A 25,014-nucleotide genomic window follows, 5' to 3' on the forward strand; every position below is an offset into this window, starting at 1 on the left:
TATATGCTTTTAATGCAGTGAAGAATGCGACTATGACATGTTTCAACAGTAGATTCAGAGGTCCATCAGAGATGGAAAGTGACCCAGAGATGATTTAAATGTCCTCAGTTAGCAGGGAAGTTAAATGAGAGGTGAAGTGGCAGCTCAAAGTCATACAAGCTATTAGTGGCAGAGGAAGTGAAGGTTCCTCTGGATTCCCCTTACTGCATGCAATACAGCCAACCAGGAGACCATGACTTACAATCCATCCACTGTGATGCAAGCAGATTCTAGTTCATTTTAAACATTTTAACTCCTACTTTAGCATTTAAACCTAAAAAGAGTATAAGTGTTATTCTGAAAATTCTCTGTGAAGATAAAATAAGTGGGTTTATTTTCTAGGAGTAAAAACAGGTAGAGTTTATATCTAGGAGCTTCTATTTTTAAAATCCAATCAAAATTCTGGTCTAACTGTACCCTGTCAAACAACAAAGTGGGTGGGAGTACAGCCTCTTGAAGGAAGAGTGCTGTATTTTTTTATGCACAGAGGAGTTCCATGATCTTTGGCTAATTAAAAATTTTTTTCAATTAGACTGATGAATTGATGAGGCCTATTCCCAGACTCAATATATTACATGACCTCAGGACAAAAGTCAGAGAGGTTTTATCAGCTACTACTGATGTCTTCCTGTGGAGGTGGAAGAAACAGAGGGTCCTTGACTATTCCAATATGTATGTTGTCTAGAATCATACAGCCTAGTATGCATGTTCTTAGTAATCCTATCATCAATAGTGTCAAGTCCAAAGGCATATAACTTTTCATTGCGCAGGCACCAGAGACTTATAATCAGTAACACTATCTCTTAACAGACTGGCAAGCCTTAAGTCTCATGATGATACCTATACCAGAGACACTGTACCATATAACTGTTCCATAGGGTCCAGGGAGCTTTGTTAGTAGGAGTTGCAAAGGAGAGATGACAAGCATGTTATTCATTGTTTCAGCAAAGCTGCATCATTATAAACATAACAAAACAGCTAAAAGAATCAGACCTTGGGAAGCTCAAACTTTACAACCCAGACTTCAAAATGTGCCAAACAGCACTTTGAAAGAAAGCACCATGGACTGCAAAAGCAATGTGGAAAGAAAGGAAGTACTAAAGGTAAATAGGGAAGGACACAATTTTAAGTGATTTTTACAGTGCACACTTAGCTCAAGCAAGCAAATAAATTGCTCAGTGATGAAAAATTGGCATATGATCAGGGCTGGCGCCGTGGCTCACTTGGCTAATCCTCCGCCTACAGCGCCGGCATCCCATATGGGTGCCAGATTCTGTCCTGGCTGCTCCTCTTCCAGTCCAGCTCTCTGCTGTGGCCCGGGAAGGCAGTGGAGGAAGGCCCAAGTGCTTGGGCGCCTGCACCCATGTGGGAGACCAGGAGGAAGCACCTGGCTCCTGGCTTCTGATCGGCATAGCTCCGGCCGTAGTGGCTATTTGGGGGGTGAACCAATGGAAGGAAGACCTTTCTCTCTCTCTCACTCTCTCTCTCTAACTCTGTCAAACAAATTAAAAAAAAAAGTTCCAAAAACAACAGTATGATTTAAATTTAAATGATTACAATCAGGTCTCTGGTACTGTTAATGCAGAAAGACTTTGCCCATTTGACTATGGAGATCAACTATAAACTTCCTTCACTCGCTGGAGCAGGGAAAGACGGTTGACAATGTAGGTGTAGTTGGTTCAGTTAGCAAACGTGTTTTGAAACTTGCAATATGCCAGTCACTCTGCTAGGCAAAACACAGTGCCTTTCTTCAAAGAGTTTACTGTCTAGTGAAGCTTCTTGTAATTTAGAAATTATAATCATATTTATACCATCGATATACAATGCACCAAAAAGGCTGCTTCCTAGGTACAAGTTGCATTTGGCAATTTTAGACATAGTTACAAAGATTCTGAATCTAGGTAGAATACTGATCAAGAATTAAGGTTTATTCCATAAAAATATAAAAAAAAAAAACAATAAAATCCCTAATCTTGTTTTTTTTTTTTTTTTTTTTTTGACAGGCAGAGTGGACAGTGAGAAAGAGAGAGACAGAGAGAAAGGTCTTCCTTTGCCGTTGGTTCACCCTCCAATGGCCGCTGCGGCCTGCGCGCTGCGGCCGGCGCACCGCGCTGATCCGATGGCAGGAGCCAGGAGCCAGGTGCTTTTCCTGGTCTCCCATGGGGTACAGGGCCCAAGCACCTGGGCCATCCTCCACTGCACTCCCTGGCCACAGCAAAGAGCTGGCCTGGAAGAGGGGCAACCGGGACAGAATCCGGCACCCCGACCGGGACTAGAACCCGGTGTGCTGGCGCCGCTAGGTGGAGGATTAGCCTAGTGAGCCGCGGCGCTGGCCTAATCTTGGTTTTTAATACACAATTTTTCTATACACTGGAACTTTGGCTAGTAACAATAAAATGTACTATAAATATTAAAGTGGTGATGATTTACTTTGGTATGGCCTTCCCAAGACACACCTAGATAAAAAAAATGTTACTACACGGCTCCTTACACAAATTACGGATAATTTAGGGACTACCTCTCATGATGGGACCCACAAAAGGTAAGTAATTATTATGTTGGTAAAAAAATAATGTTGCTTTGCTAACTGGATCAAACATTTGTGTGAAGTTGTGGTGCTGAGATCAGTACCAAAATGAACATGGACCTCTGGTACTTACTGCTTTCACAGGCATCAGTTATCACACTGGAAAACTGTTAGCTTCCAAATGCGTTGACCGCACATGAGAAAGGATGATAGAATATTCCTCACAGATTCATGCTTTCAACACCAGAGTTACAGATCTCAGAATATTTTAACTTAATCTCCTTTAGATGCCCAATTTGTTTCAAGTTTACTTGTAATCAGTCTATGAGAAAAGCTATAAACATGAAATATTTAAGGGAAATGAACATTTAGCTTGAACATCTACTTGCAAAAGTACTGCCTGGGAAAGTTTTTCCATAGTTGCTCTGTGGTACCAGTATCTGCAACTGTGCATCCCACTGAAAAACATAAGGAGTCCCAAAGGGCAAAATTAAGGGTAGGGAACATCTGACCTCAATCATGGGCTCCAGTATAATAAATGCATAACACATGGCCCTCAGCTCAAACGCAGTGATCTCGAAGTAACAGCACACAGAAGATGGCAGCTGTTCAGTTGGACATCTGGATCTCTGTGGCTCCGGAACTGGATTGTTCTCATGAGAAACTCAGCCCATCTTCAGTAATGGTTTTGAGAATTTGAATCTAATTGCATTTAGCACCCGACAAATGATAAATTCTCACATACCTACTAGGTCCTTGTTTCTGGAAAGTAAAGGTTGTTCAAAAGCAAAACATTAAAGATGATTTTGGGTTTTATGGCTATGTCCAAATTATCATCTACTTTAGTGTATGGGTCAAGGATAATGTAAGGGCTTTGGTTCTCTGCTTATATTAATGAATATCATTTAAATATATGCTAATTTTAGATACTGACTTTAGACAAGTTCAATTTCACTCCCTTTTCAAGAACAATAAATAGATAAATGTTGATGAGTAACAAAAGTTTATCATATTCAACTCTAGTTTTGTCAATTTCAAATTTTATACTATTTTGGTAACTAGGAATTATGAAGCATTTGTATATTTAAACATAGACATCTAGTTAATCAACTTTATCAGTGTAACAAGTGAAGAAGTTGTATTTAAATTCCTAAAAATTAAAAGGTTAAGAATGATGTATACTGAAGAACTTTTAGTCAACTATATATGACATATAAAAGGTTTACAATAATTGGCTGATTAATTAATACATGGATAAACAGCTGAATTAATGGCAATAATGCTTTGTGGGTAGAAGACCACTAGTGCTAAGTGTGGGGAGCAAACCGGACTAGACTGAGTTGCTGGAATTAGGACTTATTCTATGCATCTGCTCTCCCACAATATGGCGCTGGGAGAGAAGTAAACAGCTTCCGCACAGCTGCCTCCAGTTCAACTAATAAACTGTAGGACTTGCTCCTGATTGGAGGAGAGCAGCGTACTCGGCGTGTGGGCAGCCGAGTTGGGATTGGCGGAGGAGGACTATAAAGGAGGAGAGAAACGGCATGCACCAGGAACATCTATGGGGAACATCTAAGGGAACACCTGTGCAGCCCCTGAGAAGAGCCGGCCGGCGGTGTGCCGCTCCCCTGCGGAAGTGGGGAATGTGGCCAGGGGGAACTGCCCTTCCACGGAGGTGGAAGGGATAGTAGCCAACCCGGGAAGAACCAGCAGCAAACCCGGGGAGGGCCGAGCAGATGAAAGAACAGCGCAGGGTCCTGTGTCGTTCCTCCACGAAGAGGGGGAGCGACATAATGGTGCCGTGACTCGGATATGAAGCCTAGGCAGGGTTCAGTGTCGTTCCCCCACGAAGACGGGGAGCGACACTAAGGAAACTCAGGAATGTAAAGAAGTGGTTGTGGCACAAGTCCCTGTCCAACAAAGGGAAGATTTTCAAAACAGATAGCAGTGGGTGTTAAAATGTATTTGCATATTCATACTTTGAAAAGAAATCTGCATATTCATACTTTGAAAAGAAATAGCCATTTGGTGCAAATTGTATACTATACAATAATTGAAAACATTTTAAGCACAGCTTGGGGGGTTATCCTGTTTGCTTAATTTACTTACTTTTTTCTTTATGCAAGATCTGTACATTTCAGTACCTTTATTACTGAAATTGGCAGGAAGACTACAGAGTTCTTAGCAAAGATCCCGAATGGGGCATATCCCAGTTTAATTGCTCAAAATATAAGTACTCTTCAAGAAAACATACTTTCTGTAATGTACAGTATAGTAAAACAATTAAATTATCAGAAATCAAGAGAATTTCCTTAAATGATGTATTTTTAAATTGATAAATTCTGTATAGATTTTTATTTAGTCCATTCTTAATCTATTAGGGTAGAGGGGAGCAACTGAATTTCAAATATTTCACATTATCAATTATATTTGATTATTAATTATAATTACATGTAACTACAAAATGTAAGATAAAGGCCAAGACCAATCATACACAACTATCTGTCATTCAGCTTCAAAGAGATGGAAAGATACATTAAATGCCTTAGTTGTGGACGTGAGGAAAAGTTGGATGAGAAGTCAATGTTAGGATTCATCAAATCAAAATCTTTCTTAAAACTGACAGTGTCAAAGCCTGGAAATGTTACTCTGAGACACAGTGGGTGACTGTGAGCCCCTGGCACAGAGAGGAAAAAACAAAACTGCCTATAAAATAACACTATAACTATAACATGTTGTTCCCAATTTCCTGGAAGTGAGAGAATACAAGATTACAACTTGGCACTAGAGACCTTCACAACCTTTAGATGACCAAACAGATTTCAAACTAGAGAGCCAACTACACTATGGATCCTGACTTCACTGGATTCCTACAGGATGGTCCCAGTGGAGGGATGGCCCCTGGGTAACAGAAGTCTATGGGGGAGGAGCCTGTGGGAAAGTGATCTCTGATAGACAAATCAAGCATCTTTGGGAGCTGCACTAGGTTCTTCACTTGGGTAAGCCTTGGGATGCAGGCTCCGCTTGAACAACTGGCAGAATACAAGACACCAAGATACTGGACACCAAGTTTTCAAATGCTACCCTTGTTCCTTACCTGAAAAAGATACCATTTTCTTGCTTTTGATTAGGGATAGACACAAAACTCGAAGAAGGCTTGAAACAAAGGAACTCAGTTAACATGTCAACTTGGACTTCAGCATTCATCAGAATCACCTGGATGGAGGCCCGCAACAAAGACTGCTGGCAACAGTGAGGCTGCTACTGCTGTTTTTGAGGTCTCACTTTGAGAATCAGTGCTTTAAGGAATAATGAACAGAAAGATATGCATCTCCTTCACAAAACTGATCTGCCTTCACTAGAACCTGATCACTACATTTACATGCAGTTAAAATTTAAAAATGAGCAATGACCACCATGGTTAATTTGGAACAGTCAAACTAACCTCACAAAAGACGTCTCCAATGGAAAAAATGGGAAACTCTTTCCACGGTACACACTGGCTTTATTGGCTGTGGTCTTGGTCAAAGCACAGAATGAACCTCGGCCAGCAGCATGAGCTCTCTCAAGCCTGCAGCTGTTGGGAGGAGATTGCTCTGCCAGTGACTCTGGGCAGGAAGTGCCTTGTTAGAATTGATGCATCTATTTTACTCAGCCCAGAAAAAAAAAAAAAAGGCAAAAATCCCTAGGTTTCCAAACCTCCTTTAACAGCCACCCTTCTAAGCCTCTGTGTTAGATGTCTTTGCTACCAAGGCTTCTTCACTTCTGGTAACTGACAGCTTGAGGTTCCTTACGATGAGAATTCTAAAAAATACTAAGTCATAAATCAAGCCTGTATCTTCTATCACAGTGGGAAAAAAAAAAAAAAAAAAAAGATCCAAACAGGGAAACAGGGTACCCAGACTGAAAATTATCTGAAAGAAGGCCAGTTTGCATCTAGATTCAACTGCCAGTGAGCAGTCCATGAAGAATGTTAAAGATGGCTACTTTCACCAGAAACATGACTGTCAAGTGCACATCAAGTTCACTAGGGGCTCTCACAATGCTGCTTTCCGGGGCTCGACACCAGATAAAGGATGAAGTGCTACCACAGACCTCTTTTCCCAGTCAACAGTTTGACATGTGTGCGGTTGCAGGCAACCCAGTTTCCTCTCTGTTCATATCATTTTACAGAACTCTTGCCATCCTTCATTCCCTTATCCAGCTAAGTGCTCAGCAACAATAGACAAACAAAATCTCAATTAGCATTACCACTACCCTGGGATAGCATAAGAATAATGCAGTATGATCTGAAAATAGCTGGCTTCTAGAGCTTTAAAAAAAAAAAAAAAAGAAGAAGGGGAAAACACTATCAAGAAGCTATATTCAAAATTTAGATTTTCAATCTGAACGTGCAATTAGACACACATTTTTGGAATTATTCTTCTGGCTATAAGGTAAAAAAAGTGATATAAATAGGCAATCTAATACATGAAGTACATGTAAATACTATATTAAAATTTAGTTGTATATCATCACACAAGGCACACATAGTATTTTACCAAGAGAAGTCTTTCATAGACCAGTCCACATCTCAAGAAAAGTGAACTCAGTGCTTTGTGTATTAATCTCACTAACTTTATGGTTGCCTTTTCCCAATGTCCTGAAACACACGCCCAGGACAAGTAAGCAGCACTGTAGTTCATGTGTGGGCCCAAATAAAAGATCTAAAGATACTTCCAAAGATTTTTGAAGTGACTGGATACCAGAGAAGGAAACCAAAGAGAGAGACTGTGAAGAAGGAAATATTTCCAACAGAAATGAAGTATTTCAAGGATAAAGAGAGATGCACCGGTTTAAAGTATAAGCTTTTACATTTTTGGCCAACTGTCTTGGGCTTTTGAAAGCCATTTGAACTCTTGGCGACTTCCAATGACTCACAAAGACACCTGACTCTTAAATGACAACTATGAAAGGAAAAACAAAAAGGAAACTATAATTTAATGGAAAACCTGATACTATAAAAATTATGCTTAGTCTTTTTTTTTTTAGCAAGTATGATTTTAAGAAAATATTAAATCAGAATTTAAAGGAGACTGTCAATTAGTGACTAAGGAACATATAATATTATCTTACTTTCCTTCAGAATATTTTCTTACTTTTAAATTGTAAAATCTGAACTGCTGGTAGTTTAATATCCGCTAATTTTGTTTAAAAAAATATGCTTCAAGCCAGTATTCTGATACTTTATTTCCAGTGAAGTATACAGCTAGGATGACACAGAGCTCCAATATCTCAGGATAAACTGCAACTTTTGTTTTTATTTAAATAATATCAGTCAAAATGCTGTACTGAAAAAATAAAAAAAATGAGAGTGTCAAGTTGTGGGACTCTATGGAGAGATGACAGAAGACAGACTGGGCATGACAGGCTAGCACTTGCCAGTTTGGGAAAAACAGGCCATTCATTCCAGCGAATGGCAATGGTGCAATTTCAGCTTCTGAAAACACAGCAAGTTGTTAGAAGTATGGGCGATAACTGCTGAATGGCTCTATTTTCACTATAGTAGTGTTGATTTTCACATTCCCACTTCAAAGACGTAAGGTCCTACATGGTGAAAGGTGGAGGTCATCAAATTAGATGCTATTTTGACTCTCCCCCTGAAAGAGAACCCACAAGGTGCTATTATTAGAAACGCAGTACATTTTTGGACAGAGGAGGGTAGGCACCCTCATCCCTGCAAATGTCACAGGGCTCTGCACCTATATTGGAGTGAAGCTGTGTTGGGAATAAAAAGTTTCCAGCCACACTTTTAAAGTGTACTGGGATGCTTTAAAAGGCTTGGGGGGGATTAAAAGATAAATTTAATTGTGAGATCCTGCATGGATTCCTTAAAATAGACATTTTCTATGAACTTTCTGAAGGCTCCTGGGTTTCAACTACAAGAGTAGTCAGAGATGCGTAACAATCCTTTTCTATTTTGTTAGTCCTGAAAAGAGTTGCAGGTGCAACATACCAGTGTGGGTTGTGTAGTCATTAGACTTCCTACGTCAACAATAGAGGCTTAGAATATCAAGAGTATGGTGTTGACCTTGGATTTAGGTAGCCTGTGGGCACAGGTACAGATGCAGCATGGAGAGCCGAGATGGGGGGAAGATGAGGTTGGTAACTGAGGTTGGGGTGGTTTCACTACAGCAGAGCAGATTGGTTTACTACATTATTAACCACAAGCAAGGGTGACTTCTCTGAAATTTGTTTGGAAACTGAACTTCCCCTTCTCAGTGCAATCATTTATCCTAGACTTAAATTAGATGTGTTTTGTACAGAATTGAAACTAAATGGAATCTTTAATGCTTTAGATTTCTTTTCTAAATAGGGATAGGTTGATATGTTTCTACCAACTGAGAACTTGAAAGAATTGAAAACTTGAGCTAACCAATTGAGAACTTGAATGATGCAAATATTTTTATATCATAATTTGGTGCATGAAATGCCTTTATAAACAAACTTCCCCAGATTTACTTTCCATGGTTTAGTTTTGATCCAAGAAATCCAGATGCTTCTGTGAGAACTTTCTCATGTGAAGGCCATGAGAATCACAAAATTTTCTGTTTTGTATGTTTTATGTTGAGAGAAAATGCTGGGAGTTTCAGGAAGGAGTGGAAGAATCTGTGAAAATGAATAACTTAGTGAATGATCATTCACAGTCTTGGCCACCATATGATGTGTACTTGTGCTTATAAGAAGTCCAAATCCTGAGTAAAAGAATTTGAAATATTTATCCTTTCCTAAAAAAGGGGATTGCTAAATAAATAAACCATCTCATTACACACTGCAATCTGGTCCCATGTAAAACACTAGTTGTTAATGAATTCTAAAATCCAATATAGATTAGATACAGAAAAGTAACAATTACTCTGACTCTAAACAAATATAATCTACATACCACTGACTTGAGTTTGAAAGTGAAAAATGCATTTATTATAGTTGAAAGGAGAAAAATGAAAATAGGCTGGTTTTCTTAAGTAGGTAGGCACTTTTTATTCATGTAATCTTTAAATCTAAATGCTACATGCATACTATTTTATTAAGAGGCAATCTTTCATAGTGAAAAATAGGTAGTTAAACTGTAATAGTAAAAGGAAAAGTTAGTGGTTCTGGGTAACCGAGTGAATAAAATGTTATATAACCAAATGGTTTCAACCTTCAACTCAGACACAAGTCAAGGAAATACTGTGACCTTAGCCAATGGGAAAATCATCAAGCCAGACTTCTTCCAGCTGTGTTTCCCCCCTCTGTGGCCTTCAGCAACTTCAATGGAAGTTTAGTCTGTTTAGGGAGAAAGACGGCCAGAAGAATCAAAATTATTAAACCAAAAAGGTCAATCTTCAAATTAAGTCTTGAACCAGACTCATTTCAGAATAATATTTATGCCTTCTGATGTCTCAGTGCTACAAGCAATATGGCTGACCAATTACAACTCAAGCCGGGCTGATATCATACGTAATTGATGCTATCCTGCCAAAGGGGTGAGTAAAGGAAAAACTTGCTGGCTTTGAAATGTGCAAATCAAGCTATTACTGTTTCCTTAGCATTCCTTTTGATTTCCAACTCAAGCTTATGGTAACTGCAAGAGATAGGAAAAATCCTCAGAGGAGACAGGTCCTTGGACTTAATTCCAAATAAACAGAGGACTAAGGAATTCAGAAAAAAAGTGTTGCTCACAAAGAGTTGACTTTGCCTTTGAAGTGCCTGTGTGTTCCATATTTAAAGTCAGACACTTTCATTCACCCAACAGTAGCACAGAGCATTCAATAGCATGATATAATGGCTTTATTTTTTTTCAGACTTAAAAAAAGATCTTTCACAGATTCCTCTTTATTCTGTTATAAAACATAAGTTAATTTGTTTTCAAGGATTTTTCAGGTAATCTGAGTTACCTTTAACTTTCAGTTTTAACTGACCTGATGTAATTTTTTTAAATGACCACAGATGTGCTAATAACGGTTTAGATCAGTTCTTACTAAACACAGTAGACTGCAGTAAGTCCCTACTACTACCTAAAGGGAAAAGCTATTTAATCTTTTTTTTTTTTTTTTTTTTTTTTTTTTTTTTTTTTTTTTTTTTTGACAGGCAGAGTGGACAGTGAGAGAGAGAGACAGAGAGAGAAAGGTCTTCTTTTGCCGTTGGTTCACCCTCCAATGGCCGCCGCTGCAGCCGGCGCACCGCGCTGATCCAATGGCAGGAGCCAGGATCCAGGTGCTTTTCCTGGTCTCCCATGGGGTGCAGGGCCCAAGCACCTGGGCCATCCTCCACTGCACTCCCTGGCCATAGCAGAGAGCTGGCCTGGAAGAGGGGCAACCGGGACAGAATCCGGCGCCCCGACCGGGACTAGAACCCGGTGTGCCGGCGCCGCAAGGTGGAGGATTAGCCTATTGAGCCACGGCGCCGGCCTTTATGTTTGTGATTTAAATAAACCTCTGTATGCTTTCTCCATTATTTTCTTTCTTGTTAGTTATATAGGTCTAAGGAGAGAAAATATTATGGTGTTGGTCAAAACATCAGTGGAAATAGTAAAATAGTGTCTCAATACCATAAATGTCACTGTAGAGTCATACAGGCTACTAGCAACCTGAAGACTGAGCTGCTCCTTCAAAAGGGCCACCCTCACCCAAACCTCAGCATGCTCACTAGCACATTAACAAGTCTGAAGCCCTGAGGTTAGATAAAACAAAGAAACCTGTTTAATAGTCTAATCCCAGATTTCTCCAGCTAACCTGAATGCATCACACCCCCACCTTTTATTTCAATGTAATTCTTAGTACCAAACTTCAGAACATGCACACCTGGTTTTGTATGTCTACTTTTCTTTCCAGCACAATGACTGGCAGATAGTGGGATTTTAGAATGAATAAAGGATCAAATGCATGGCTATATTCAAGAGAGTATGTACCTTGTGTTAAGTAACTTTTTGATTAAAAATGTCTCTATATTCCATAGTAAGAGTTTCATTCAAGATTATGGAGAAAGAGTGATATTACTTCTATTGTACCTTCAAATATGCTAAATTGAGAAATTGCAGCATGGTTGTGAAATGTGTCTCTTCTAACAAGCAAGTGTACTTTAACAAACACAAAATGTAATATACATTATAAACTATTGCTTTATTGTCCTTGTCAATCTTTCTACCAAGACTCAGTAGGATTCAGTTCTTGGTTGCTCACCATATTTTAGAATTTAATATAAATCTTGTTCCATTGGTAAGTTACCATGTAAAGGACATAAGTTTGTGAAAACACTCTGCTGTTGAGAAAAACAGAAAGCTAAAAGTTGATAGATAGTGCCAAATTATGTGAGAACGCTTGCAGACTTAGTCTCAGCGACACAAGTTTTGTGCTGTGATTTTGGTCACAGTAAACCAAAGATGTTCCAGGGTACGAGTCAAATGATCACCGTGGGACATTTGGCCATAGTAAGACAAATAAACTCTGATATGAATGCTTTAATGCTCTACAATTCGGTAACATTTATAAATTCTTTATTGCTAATAAAAATGGATGATTGGAAATAAGAAACTACAGAGTTCACCCAACGGTACTAGAACAAAAAAAATACTAAAATGGATAAAGTATTACATTGTACATCTACAAGTTGTAATAAACTGCTGAGATTCTGTATACAATTCTGAACACTTATAAAGCAGACTAATATGATATATGCCTATCTCCGTGACATGTTATAACACATGATAATTCATTAGGGAGAAAGCATTCTTTAAAATAATCAGCTGTATATAAATGGTCTAAAATGCTGGCAACTTTTGCCTCAAGGGGAACTAATTTTCCTCCTTTTTAGCCTGCAATTTCTGAAAGGCCTCAATTACAAACCCAAATTTTGGTCAGGAAAATGTGACTGACCACACTTGAAAAAGGAAAATGCAAAGTGAAAAATATTACTCTTTCTCTGCTGGCAAAAGTTGCCAATAAATAGCTGCACATCACTTATGACCTGGTATTATTTGGGTTGGTTTAAGTTACATCATTCATGAAGACCAACTGTATTGTCATTTTCACTAATATTTGGCAATATCAAAGAGCCAGGGCAACAGGTATGTCTGTTAAACAATCTGGGCCAATCACAGCAAGGACACATATGTGATTATTATTTGGAAACACTCATGTGAAATAACTAGTTACATTTTGCCTTTTTTGCTTTCATATTCTTCCTTCATTTGTGGACTGGTTCCACTCATTGGTAAACTTGCGGCGTCTTCCTTGATTGAAGCTGAATCTGGAGCAACAGTTCTTTTAGTAAATGCTGGCGAGGTGAGAGGAAAGAAAAATAAGCCAAGATGAATATAAAATCTGGGCTAAAAAATTAACTCTCAGAAAGCAGTTAATTAAGCATGGTATTCAATCTTATAGTTTTTTGTAATTACAAGGCCTTTACATGTATTAACAGACATTTAACGTAAGAATAACCATATTCATATGACTTAAAAACTTTACAAAAATTCTGATGAAGATGTGTGCTTCATCAGAATACAGAGACAGATAGACACAACACTCCCACGCACACACGGAATTGTAGAGAGAGAAATCCGAAGGGCCTCCTTTTTACTGAGTCCTCTACTCTACTGAGAGTAGAGTTGGACTCTGAAGGTACTGGTTCTCTACCACCTCCTACCTCTCCTCTGAGGTCTCAACACCTCTCTCCAATGTCTGTCACAGCTTCCCTCCTGATTTCTACTTTCTGATGCCTGCACAATCCCTTACTCTTCTCCATCTTAGAAAATGACGCACCCATCTACCTAGGTTCTCAAACCTTGCTTCTTCTCTTTCTCTGTTCTACCTTATCCCTCTATTCAATTTAAGAATAGGTTCTGAAAATTCTTCCTTCCAAATGCACCTGACCCAGCTTTATGCCTTCTCCATTACTAACACCCCAGCTCAAGTCACTGGTTTCTACCTTCTGGTTTCCTCCTGAATCCCTTGTAATCCTTTCTCCTCATCACAAACCAGAATTATCTTTCTAAAAAGCAAGTCATGTATAACTCTTTTCCTGAACCCTTTAATGACTTCCCAGTGAACTCAGAACAAAATCCGAACATCTGACCATAGCTGTACCCTTCCACTCACTTTATTAGTATTCCACCCCTCTAGCAGGCCATGCTTGTCTTCTCTGGAGTCTTCATACTTTCTGCCACACTGACCAGGGAGACCCTTTCCACCAAATTTCAACTCAGCTGGTTCTTCTTGTCATTATGGTGATAGCTTAATTGTAACCTCCTCAGAGAGGTATCCCCTCATAATCAATCTGATGTACTGATCCTGGTTCCAAGTACCTGCCATCATTTTGACTTTTCAGCACCCATTTTAAATTAGTAATTTATTTGCACACTAATTGTTTCTCTGTGAGACAAGGGGACCTTGTCTGTCTTGTTCATGATGGTCTCTAAGCACAGAGCCCTGTGCATAGCCTCTTAGTAAATAATAGTTGAAAAAGCAAATATACTTAAAGGATTTCTAAACAGTCAACTGGGAAATTTTTGGATGATTTCTATAGAGCAGCTAAAGAGTATCCTGTCAAATTACAATAATCAAAACTCAATTATTTTAAAGTATCTAGCGTTCATCTGGTCAGTGAAAAATACCTGGAACACAGTTACACAAAATGAGCCTATAAAGTGAGGGAAACAGGAATGTGCTCCCATGGAATCAACAAATCCTTTAACGCACAAGAGAAAATTTCTTACATTATCAACTGATGAAATGTTTTTATTACTACACATTTCTGGCATTTCATCTTACAAGTTTGAGGACAAACTACATATAAAATATTTATTACCAGTTATCCAGATGGGCTTTGAAGTATATATAATCCAGAAGTGAAAATAGCATGCTATTCTTGCTGTGGATAAATTATCTTTCATACAAAAGGTCCTAAATTCCCACCAAAGGCACCTCAAAACAAAAATTAAGAACACAAACTTCATTTTTAACAGTGATGTAAACAGAGGTAAGGAAGAAAAATATCTTTTTAGAGCAATTTTCATTGACTTGCTTTTCTAAGACTATCAAGTTAAAATAATATGAAAGATTAACTTGAGGGGCCTTTGTTGTGGCCAGTGGGTAAAGCCTCTGCTTGAGACACTGGCGTCTTACACTGGAGAGGTGTTTTGAGTCCGAGCTGCGCTGCATCTGATGCAGCTCCTTCTTAGAGCAACTTGGAAGGTACCAGAGGATGGCTCAAGTACTTGCGCCTCTGACATCCATGTGAGAGATCCAGATGGAGTTCTAAGATCCTGCTTTCACCCTGGCCCAACCCCAGTGGTAGCAGTCTTTTGGGGAATGAACCAGCAGACAGATGGAGGATGTCTCTGTGTGTTGTTCTCTCTGTCTCTCACCCTTTCTCTATCTTTCAAATAAACAAAATAAATCTTTTTTGTTTAAAGGTTTTTATTTATTTACTTATTTGAAAGGCAGAATTAGAGAGAGAGAGAAGGAGAGATAGAGAGATCTCCTATCCCATTTGACTCACTAAATGACAATAACCGCTAGGGCTGGGACAACCTGAAGCCAGGAGCCAGGAGCTTCATCCGGGTGTCCCCCATAGGTGCAGGTGCCCAAGGACTAGGGCATCATCTTTAGCTGCTCTCCTAGGCACAGCAGGGAGCTGGATTGGAAATGGAGTGGCCAGGACCCGAACCAGCGCCCATATGACATGCCAGCATTGCAGGCAGCAGCTTAACCTGTTCTGTCACAACACCAGCCCCCAAAATAAATCTTAAATCAAAATTAACTTTGAATTTCTATAATAATCTTTAGATACCATTTCCCCCCATGAAAAATTACAGTCTTTTTAGAGAGAGGGAGTTATTTATTTATTTTAGCAAACATCATTTTTTTTTTTTAGAACAGTGTTAGATTTACAGAAAGTTTGCAATCTACATTTATTTTTAAAATTTGGTTTGGTAACACCAATTCCACAAAATTAAACATTTTGTCTCAAAGGACTAGAGATTTCTAGAAGTCATTAGTTTATTACAGACTCCAAGTCAGGTCTGGTCCCAGCCCCAGAGTGAAGGCCCTGTCCTACGGTTGTGTTGCTTTAGTCTAAAAGGAGCTATACATGGAGCCTAGTGGTCAGTCACTACTTATAAAAAGTAAAAATGACAGTTTCAAAAGCTGACATTATTAGTCTCTCTTACTAAGCCCCCACTGTCTACCGGCTGAAGGTAATGGAATCCAAGTCTTCTAAAAGAGTGTCCTGACTCACGGCCATAACTTTAGCTAGCCAGGATAAATTTGGTAGTGATCATGGCTTTAAATAATGGATTTCTGTGTTCCTATTTCCAATGGTAATATAAACTTACAATTTATACATTTCTTCCCTTCTTCCTGGCAGAAGGAATCTACCTTTTCTTGAATTGACCTGAACTACACAAAGCTGACATAAATTACTTCTTAAAACAAACTTTCATTAATGCTGGATCATTTCAGAGACCACAAATTATGCAGTATTTTCCCATTTCCTTTGTTTTTTCCATGGTTAGTGATTCTGTGCTTCAGTTTGGTCACAGTTTGACAGGGCACCTAAGTCAGCAGAATGAATGTCTTAGCGTCTACAGCTTAGACAAAAGGGCCTCATCCAGTACAAATTCCAGCCTAGGTCAAAAGGTACTTATTTTGTGTACCCAGAAACTCACGTCTGCTAAAGACCTATAATTACCTTCTCACCAAATATCTATACAGGTCTAAACTGCTCTAAACATCCCATCCCAGCTTTTATGCATCAACTAGAAGTTAACAAGAAAATTGTTCATCACACATAAAAGCTGGGGCTTTCTTTTTATTCTTTAAGATCTACTTATTTTATTTAGTTGAAAGGCAGAGTGACATTGAAAAAGATAGAGGCAGAGATGTCCCAGCTGCTGTTTTACTCCCTAAATGCCTGAAAGAGCTGGGGCTGAGTCAGGCTGAAACCAGGAGTCTGGAACTCTGTCTAGGTCTTCCTGGTGGCAGGGACCCAACTACCTGAGCCATCACATGGAACCTCCCAGGCTGCTCATTACCAGAATGATGGATTGGAGGCAAACAGGAAATCAAACCCAGGCACTCTAAATATGGAATGTGAGTGTCACAAGCAGTGTTCTAATCACTGTGCCAAATATCTATACCCAATAATGGGGTTTTCTTAGCACATAAGCACTTCTCCTTATAAGAATCACTTGTTGTCAAAGTGCACCTAGACATATCAAACAGGATCAAAGTTTTACCTATAAAACAGGAGTCACTTGTCCTGTCCTCCTGATTCCCAAAGTCCCACTCAACACTAGTCAACCATGATCAACTCCTTTAGCTTTTTGCTCTGTGTTTACTTTTTTTGAAAAAATATAAGAAGTAAAAAAGCCTATATTGCTAATTTCTAGCATTTTATCCATATCTATCCTTTATCCACAGTTCTCTGCACTTTATCCTCTGAATATAGTTACAAGTGGACTTTTTAGTCCTGTCAATACAGAGAATTTGTATTTTTATGACTATGTAAATGCGGTTCACACAAACCTAGTAGGTATACTATAATGATGCTTCTTTTCTTGTCCATTTATCCTCCAGGGCTTTTAGTTGACCTAGTTTTAAAAATGCTTTATTTGCTCTTTCTCCGTGACCATCTTAATTATTTCTAATTGCTCACTTAGAACTGCCATGTGTCTATTAGCAGTTTCCCCCACTAAGTGCTCAACTGTGTGAGATGATCTGTCAGTTGTTTGTTTCCTAAACATATTCTGTATGCAATCTTTGCTTTCTTCCTTCAGCACAGAACTGAAGACCATGAGGGTCCAGATTAAAAGACTCGATGGATGGGTAAAATAAGACCCACAGTGAGGCATAACATCACAAACTCACTGTGATTAAAAAGAAGATACCAAAAGTTCCTGTGGCCAGAGGTGGGAAGGATACGGCATAGTACAGAGTGTGTAGGGGTGGGGTGGGGTGGGGGGAGATCACTTCAAAGGAATGGGACTCAACATATATACATATGATTTTTAACAGACACTTTGGATTCTGGAGAATAAATGCCTAAAGATTTCAAAAGGAAAATCATTTTCCACTTGTAATTTTATAGCCAGCCAAAGTACCTTGTAAGTGGAAGAAATCTATTTTCAGAAATACAAAGAATAAAAACATTTACCTCTCATTCTCTGATGTGCTTCCACAAAAGAAAAGAAAAGAAGAGGAAGGCACAGGATCTGGAAAGCATGGGCATCGGGAGGAAGGCAAAGGAAAATCTCACCATGACGGCCATGCAATAGCTACTGGTTGGGTGGACCCTTTTAATCTGGTCGCTCCTTGTCTTTTGCTGTGTTTTCTTTGTTCTCTCATTCTAAGACTCTCATTAATCACATGTTGTGTCTCTTGAATTGATTTTCTAAAAATCTTACCTTTTCTCTCCTATGCTTCTATTCTTTTTTTTTTTTTCCTACTTTCTTTGTGGCTTTCTTCAACTGTTTTCTTCCTTTCTAGTTTCTTTCGTCTTATTGGTCATAATATTTCAAAACTCATCCAATGTTCCTCTGACATGTTATCTTGCACTTATCACAGTGGACAGAATATTTTGTCTCTCTGAGGGCACATCTTCTGTTCCCTCTATTGTCCATTGCCATGGGTTCTATTTTCCTTTTCCATGGCCCTAACATCTCTTTTGTAATTGTTGCCAAAAAACATAAATTATTTTTTAGACCGTCATGTAATAAATTTAAATTTTTATGGGATACTGTGCAATGTTTCAATACATGTTTATAATACAAAATAATCAAATTAAGCAATTATCATTTCCATTTCCTTATCTTTTCTTTACACTTAGTACCTAGAGGCTCGTCTCTTCTAGTTCTTCACAAAGGATGCAATACATGATTGTGAACTAACATCTCTTCTTTTCAATTTAGGGGCTTTAAAGAGAGACTCAATAGAAATTACATGATAATTTCTACAACTAAGCTGAAATAGTTATGGGAAAATAGGGAAGTACTCAAGGTGATTCTAATTTCTCCCTCTGCTAATATAGCACATTATTAAAAATACAGAGAATATATAAGATTCAGCAGAAAAGCAAATAATACATATGACTTCTAGAAATGAGTTTAATGTGATCACTCAAAATAATGGTTAAGGAGCTATCATTAGGGAATATCAGAAAATTTGTCAAGAGGAATAACAGCACAACATAAGGCTAAGAATTAACAAATTCATTAAATGACTTATCAATAAATTGTTTTATTTTTAAGCTAAAGTTGTCAGATTTAATAACATAAACTGTAATAAATGCCTTACTCAACATAAGTTCTCAGTGACACTTTTCCATTATTACTGTTTAATTTTACTGTTTGTGAACCAGTATGTTAATATAGAAACCTACAGTGGCCTGTGAGGATTGTATCTTACAGAAATGACCACTTCTGGTCACAGCTAGAATGGAAAGTGGAATGCAATATCTTTTACTGCATATCATAATATTACATGAAATGCCAAAAGTCTTTATGTTTTCTTCTTACTAACTTCCAACCACTTTTTCTGGGGATTATAAAGCAAGCCAAATTGGCAACAGAACAATGACCTCGGTGCTCACATCACGGTGCTATCTTTAGCCTCCCTGCCATCTTAATGGATGGTATCCTCTGATGTTTGATACTGCTTAATACCTATCCTCTTCCTCCATGTTTAATTTTATTAAACAAACTTGGAAAAATTTTCCATTGCTTAAAATGGAAGACACCAAATTTGGCCTGTATATCAGATTCTGAAGTGCCATAACCAACTTAAGATGTGAATCATGCTGACAAGTGGCTGATTGATGAGGATAGCAGAGGGTGTACACAGATACACAATCACTGGGCAAAGTGACTAGGACAGGAAAGAAATGCTTAGCTTCTGGAATAAAATAATCATGATATAATGGAAACCAATCATTTATCAGAAACTGATAAATATTTATTCAATGAATCTATGAATACAAATCAGAGTTGTCACCTTTGAATTTGACCTACTTTCCTGGGGCTTATTATGGCATTTCATTTTATAGGAATCTAGCAATTTTAAATGACAGAATTATCAAATTTAATGCACAAAACTCCGGAGCCTTAGTAAACTGAAGAAAAAAATTATTATCTGAAGAATACATTAAATAACATTTGAATTCCAATAGCTCAGCTAAAAGTTAACTTTTAAGAAAAAAACTCATTTACTCATTCAGTTAATTTTAATTGAATACTAATTACACATTTACTATGTGACAAATGCTTTGTAGAGTGCTGAAAAACAGTCATGAACAAGACAGGCACTGCCTCTATCCTTACTGAGTTCACACTTTAGTAGAGGGAAGAATCAGCATACAAGAAGTCACCCAGCTAACAAATAACTCTATAATTATTACTTTGATGAAAGGAAAATCCCAACACACTGAGAGTATACATAATAGAAACCACATTTAGAACTGTAAGTTCTGATGCCTTTTTTTTTTTTTCAGGTTGTAACAAATAAGTTGACACTGGAATAACATGTACAATAAGGAAGGGAAGAGGAGGGACTGTGGGAAATGGCATCCTAGGCCAACAGACTCAGGTCTCATTGCTGTTAATGATAACATTTTGTCAATATGTACCACGTCCTCAAAGTGAAATAGAGCAGGTAACAGTAGTAGAAGTCTTACCTGTTATACAAGATTATACATTTCTGAACAAGAATGTGCAAAGATATTTTAAGTGGACTATTACCATAAAAGAACATGTTTTACCCACTCATTTAATGTTATTAGCAAATCTCCAGATAAAAATGTTCTTAAGAATTAAGAAAAACTTATTTTTTTAAAATAAGTATCTAAAAAAGAGGGGATTCCATAGATTCTCAGTAAACTGTGTAATACAAATATGAAGCATTTCTAAAAGTTCATAGAAAAATGGAATTAAAAAGTTTATACTGGACAAATATTTCTTAATTCCATGCATATTTTTTTCACAATATGCATTTTTCAGGAACTTTTTAAAACCCATCATGTGCATGGATTTCAAATTTTTTGCTCCAAAACAAACCTATTTTTTTAATTCAGTTTTCAATGAACTTACTGAAATATCCTCAAAGAATTATGGGAATTATTTATGTGATTCATAATGAAATTTTTCTCAAACCTTTAACATGAATTTTACTATCATGTATTGGCATTAAACTTTAATTTTTCCATGAGTTGCATTTTTTTAAATCCAATTTAAAAACTGTTAGAGGACTTATTACTTACAGTTCAAGTGTGAAAATCGTGGACTAGACAGGAAGCAACTGTGATCTCGCCAGGAGGATGAGAGATCTAAGCCATAAGTGTGGGGACCTTCAGTAAAGCTTCTGTCACCCTAAGAAGGAAAGTCGGGATTCCAGTTGAATAAATACAAAATGTAAGGACCAAGATTCATTCAAATATACTGATATTTAAATTGAACCTCAATATATAAAAGATGCTATACAGGTACAATTTAATAGAATTATAATGCTTATAAAAATTGAAGTATATTACATGCTAAAAGAAATATGAAAAATAGAAAGGAGTCACACATACTCTTTCTGGCCTTTTCCCTCCTATAACAGGATTTATAATTGGCTATAACACTTTGTGTCCTCCATTATTTACATTTGTAGTCATTACATTATCCTAACCTTTAGCTAAGGGTTACTCACAGACTATCTAACAGATACACTATGCTTCACTCGGCCATTATTTTACTTGGCCTCTAGGCGGTTTCCAGAGTTTTACTCCTATAAATAACACTCCGAGAAATACCTTTAAATACATAACCTTTTCCATATTTAGTACTATTCCTTATGACAAATTCTTAGGTGGAAATTCTTGAGTCAATAAAAATGTTTTAAAATACATTTAGCTAGACTTCTTTCCATAAGGATTAGCCCTCTTACTCATTCAGCAAATATTTATGTATTATAAACAAAAATGAACACAGAGAAGGTGCCTCTCCTTTATATGAATGCATCCTTTCCCCCACGTATTAGCTGAAAATGAGAAATAACCTCAAGTAATTTGATTAAACACTTTAAAAATAGATATTTTTCTTTGAAAAACAGTAAAACTGTAATTTTTCTCATGAATGTTTTCTAATTATTTATTATTTATTATTCAAAAATCTGCAATGCTACAAAATCTGAAACTGGTGGTGATCTGGTAGATGGGAATCTCAACTCCTAAACTCTGTACAAAAATTCCAAAATCTGAAAAACTCAGACATTTGAAACACTTCTGGTCCCAAACATTTCAGAAAAGGGATACTCAGCCTATACTACTATTGTTTTTTCTTTCTTTCACTTATTCATTGTTCAATAATGACTTCTTTGGTAGCTACTATGTACTGGGAAAAGAACAAATACGGCATTGGAGTATAAGGTCAGTAAACTTTCAGGATTGCATCAGAGAAAAATATTTCAAAAAACATACAAAATATTTTATTATTAAAAGCAATGATCAGTACTGTGTAACAACAAGAAATAACTATAAGAAGCAAATATTTAGATTTGGAATTCAGAGATTACTTTTCTAGGATGTAATATTTAGGGTGATATTTAAAAGCTGAGTATGAATCAATGAATTAGCCAGGTAAAAATTTAACGGGTTGGGGAGGTGGAAAGCAGAAGGCAAGGGAGGGGAAGTCATTGAATGGTGTTCCAGACTCACATGTGTGCCGGGCTAAGTGTCCAGTGTGTCAGTAGAACTGAAACGAGGCCCCATGGCTTAGGCATATTAAGCCAGGGGACAGTGGTTACAGCAGAGTAAAGGTGACTAGAGGCCATGTTTAGGACATGGAATTCTTTTTTTCCTTTAGCAGAACTAGAACACAATCATGGATTTTAAACTCTGGTTTTTATTTTTCAAAGGCTACTGGGTCTCTGTGTAGAATGGACTGGAGGAGCACAAATGCTGAAGTAGAACACTAGTTAAGACTTGACTGTCCGGTGCCATGGCTCAATAGGCTAATCCTCCGCCTAGCGGCACCGGCACACCGGGTTCTAGTCCTGGTCGGGGCGCTGGATTCTGTCCCGGTTGCCCCTCTTCCAGGCCAGCTCTCTGCTGTGGCCAGGGAGTGCAGTGGAGGATGGCCCAAGTGCTTGGGCCTTGCACTCCATGGGAGACCAGGATAAGCACTTGGCTCCTGCCTTCGGATCAGCGCGGTACGCCGGCCGCAGCGCGCTGGCTATGGTGGCCATTGGAGGGTGACCCAATGGCAAAGGAAGACCTTTCTCTCTGTCTCTCTCTCTCTCACTGTCCACTCTGCCTGTCAAAAAAAAAAAAAAAAAAAAAAAAAAAGACTTGACTGAGTATGACTGTGGACTCTAGGGAGACAGAGGGACCAAGGACACTATCAGAGTTTCTATGTGAAACAACTGTGGATTCAGTGACCCACAACGACTCCTTAAAACATGGCTCTCATGGGAGGCCGGTGCTGTGGCACACTGGGTTATGCTGCTGCCTGCAATGCTGCAGTCCCATATGGGCAGGGCGCCAGTTCATGTCTTGCCTGCTCCACTTCCTATCCAGTTTTCTGCTAATGTGCCTTCTGCGGCTTAGCAGAAGATGGCCCAAGTCCTTGGGCCCCTGCCCCCATATGAGACATCCAGATGAAGATCCTGGCTTCAGCCTGGCACAGTCTCCACCGATGCGGCCATTTAGGGAGTATATCAGAGGAAGGAAGATCTCTCCCTCTCCCTGTCTCTACTCTCTGTAACCCTGCCTTTGAATAAATATAAATAAATAAAAATCTTTAAAAAAACAAAAACATGGTCCTCACATATAGTAAGGCCTCCTGTAACATGACAATCTGATGAACTAGCTGTCATGCTCTATGCCAAATATCAACTTTATGTTTTATTTATCATCACATACATTATTTGTAAGTACAAAAGAAAAGCCAAAAAAGGAAAAGATTATGCATATCTGTAAAAGGCTCAATTATTCTGAGCTAAAGGTCTAGATATAAACCTCAGATGGTTCAAGATCACTAGCCTTCAAGCATCACAGGGAGTTTAGGACTATTTATTAAGTTGAAGATCTGAGGTTTTTAACTAAGTGATTTTTTAAATTCTCACTAATTATGGAGATTTCACTAATAATGGGAAGTCATTCACTGTAGGACCTATGGAAAGGTTGTGTCCCAAGTGTACCACAATCACTACTTTAGCATGAGCTTACATAGGGCAATGAGAGGCCAGTGAGCTGCTTAGGGTGGTAGTTCAGATGTGACATACGGAAGACCTAGACAGAACTGAAAGACATACATGGAATGGAGGACTAGGATCTCAATCAATGCTAGAAAACTCCACTGAACCATGGTTTCAGTATAAAGTACAAAAGAGAAAAGCAGAAATGAATGGTTTCCCAACATAAAAATTATAGGGCAGTAAGAGAAAGTGAAGAGGAGAAGCAAACACACCTTTTGCCCACTGACACCTGAATGGAGAGACATTTGAGGAGGTCTGGACATCTGTCAGGAACAGACGGAACAATGATGGATAGCAGGAACCCAAATATTGGACCATTAGCCAGTGCCTCTCAGGCACATGAAAAGAAACTGGATGGGAAGCATGGGGGCCACCTGATAAGGGTGCAGCATCTCAAGTAATAGATTAACCAGCTGCACCACCAAGTTAGCCCCCATATTATTCCTTAATTATACATTTTGAGGTTATTCGGAGCTATATCCCTCTTTTCTTCCTAATAATGCCATTTATATATTTCCTCTTTTCTCTTAATCACTCCGGCTAGAAGTTTTAAAATTTTATTAATTTTTTCAAAGAACCCAATTTTTGTTTAATTTACCTATTTGATTTTATTTCGTTGATTTCTGCTCTTTTTCTTTTCTTTTTCTGATAGACTTTGGGTTTAATTTGTGCTTTGGTTTCTAGTTTCTTACAGTAGAAACTTACACACTGATTCAAGACCATTCTTCTTTTGTAAAATACATACTTAATTTTGTGAATTTTCCTTTGAGTACTTTTAAGTTGATCCCACCAATTTTGATAAATCATGTTTTTCTTTTCATATAGCTAATATATTTTAAGTTTTCTATATGATTTCTTCCTTCACAAATCCATGGACTGATTATTTAGAAGTATGTTGCTTAATTTGTAGCTAGGTGGGAGTTTTTCAAATACCTTTCTGTTACTGATTTCTAGTTTCAATGTATTTTAGATAGTCAACATATTTTGTTTAATTTCAAACATCTTAATTTGTTTTCTCACTCATAATATAGTCTATCCTATAGAATGCTTGATGGATAGCTGAAAAATGCATGGAGTTAACTGTTGTGAGGAAGGGCATTCTGGAAGTGTCAGATCTAGTTGGGTGACAGTGCTATTCAAGTCTTCCATATCTTTACTGATTTTCTGCCTAGTGTTTTGTCAGTTACTGAGAGAGAAATA

The 25,014-nt window shown here is 38.0% G+C and overlaps 1 protein-coding gene and 1 long non-coding RNA gene across 22 annotated transcripts in view; one reads left to right on the forward strand and one right to left on the reverse strand.

Annotated features, from left to right (window-relative positions):
- LOC138847228 (uncharacterized) overlaps positions 1–25,014 on the forward strand; it is a 90,498-nt gene that overhangs the window by 13,319 nt on the left and 52,165 nt on the right. The gene's annotated exons all lie outside the window — the stretch shown is intronic.
- The window catches only part of CEP128 (centrosomal protein 128), a 475,965-nt gene continuing 462,983 nt past the window's right edge, over positions 12,033–25,014 (reverse strand). For all 20 annotated transcript variants that reach the window (XM_070065330.1, XM_070065327.1, XM_070065329.1 and 17 more), the window contains 2 exons: positions 20,837–20,945; positions 12,033–12,862 (listed from right to left, as the gene is read on the reverse strand). In XM_070065330.1, coding sequence (XP_069921431.1) covers positions 12,738–12,862; positions 20,837–20,945 — 234 coding nt within the window. In that variant the 3' untranslated portion in view covers positions 12,033–12,737. The remainder of the gene's footprint in view (positions 12,863–20,836; positions 20,946–25,014) is intronic.

This window comes from Oryctolagus cuniculus, chromosome 20 (assembly GCF_964237555.1).
Source record: "Oryctolagus cuniculus chromosome 20, mOryCun1.1, whole genome shotgun sequence".
NCBI classification, from domain to species: domain Eukaryota; kingdom Metazoa; phylum Chordata; class Mammalia; order Lagomorpha; family Leporidae; genus Oryctolagus; species Oryctolagus cuniculus.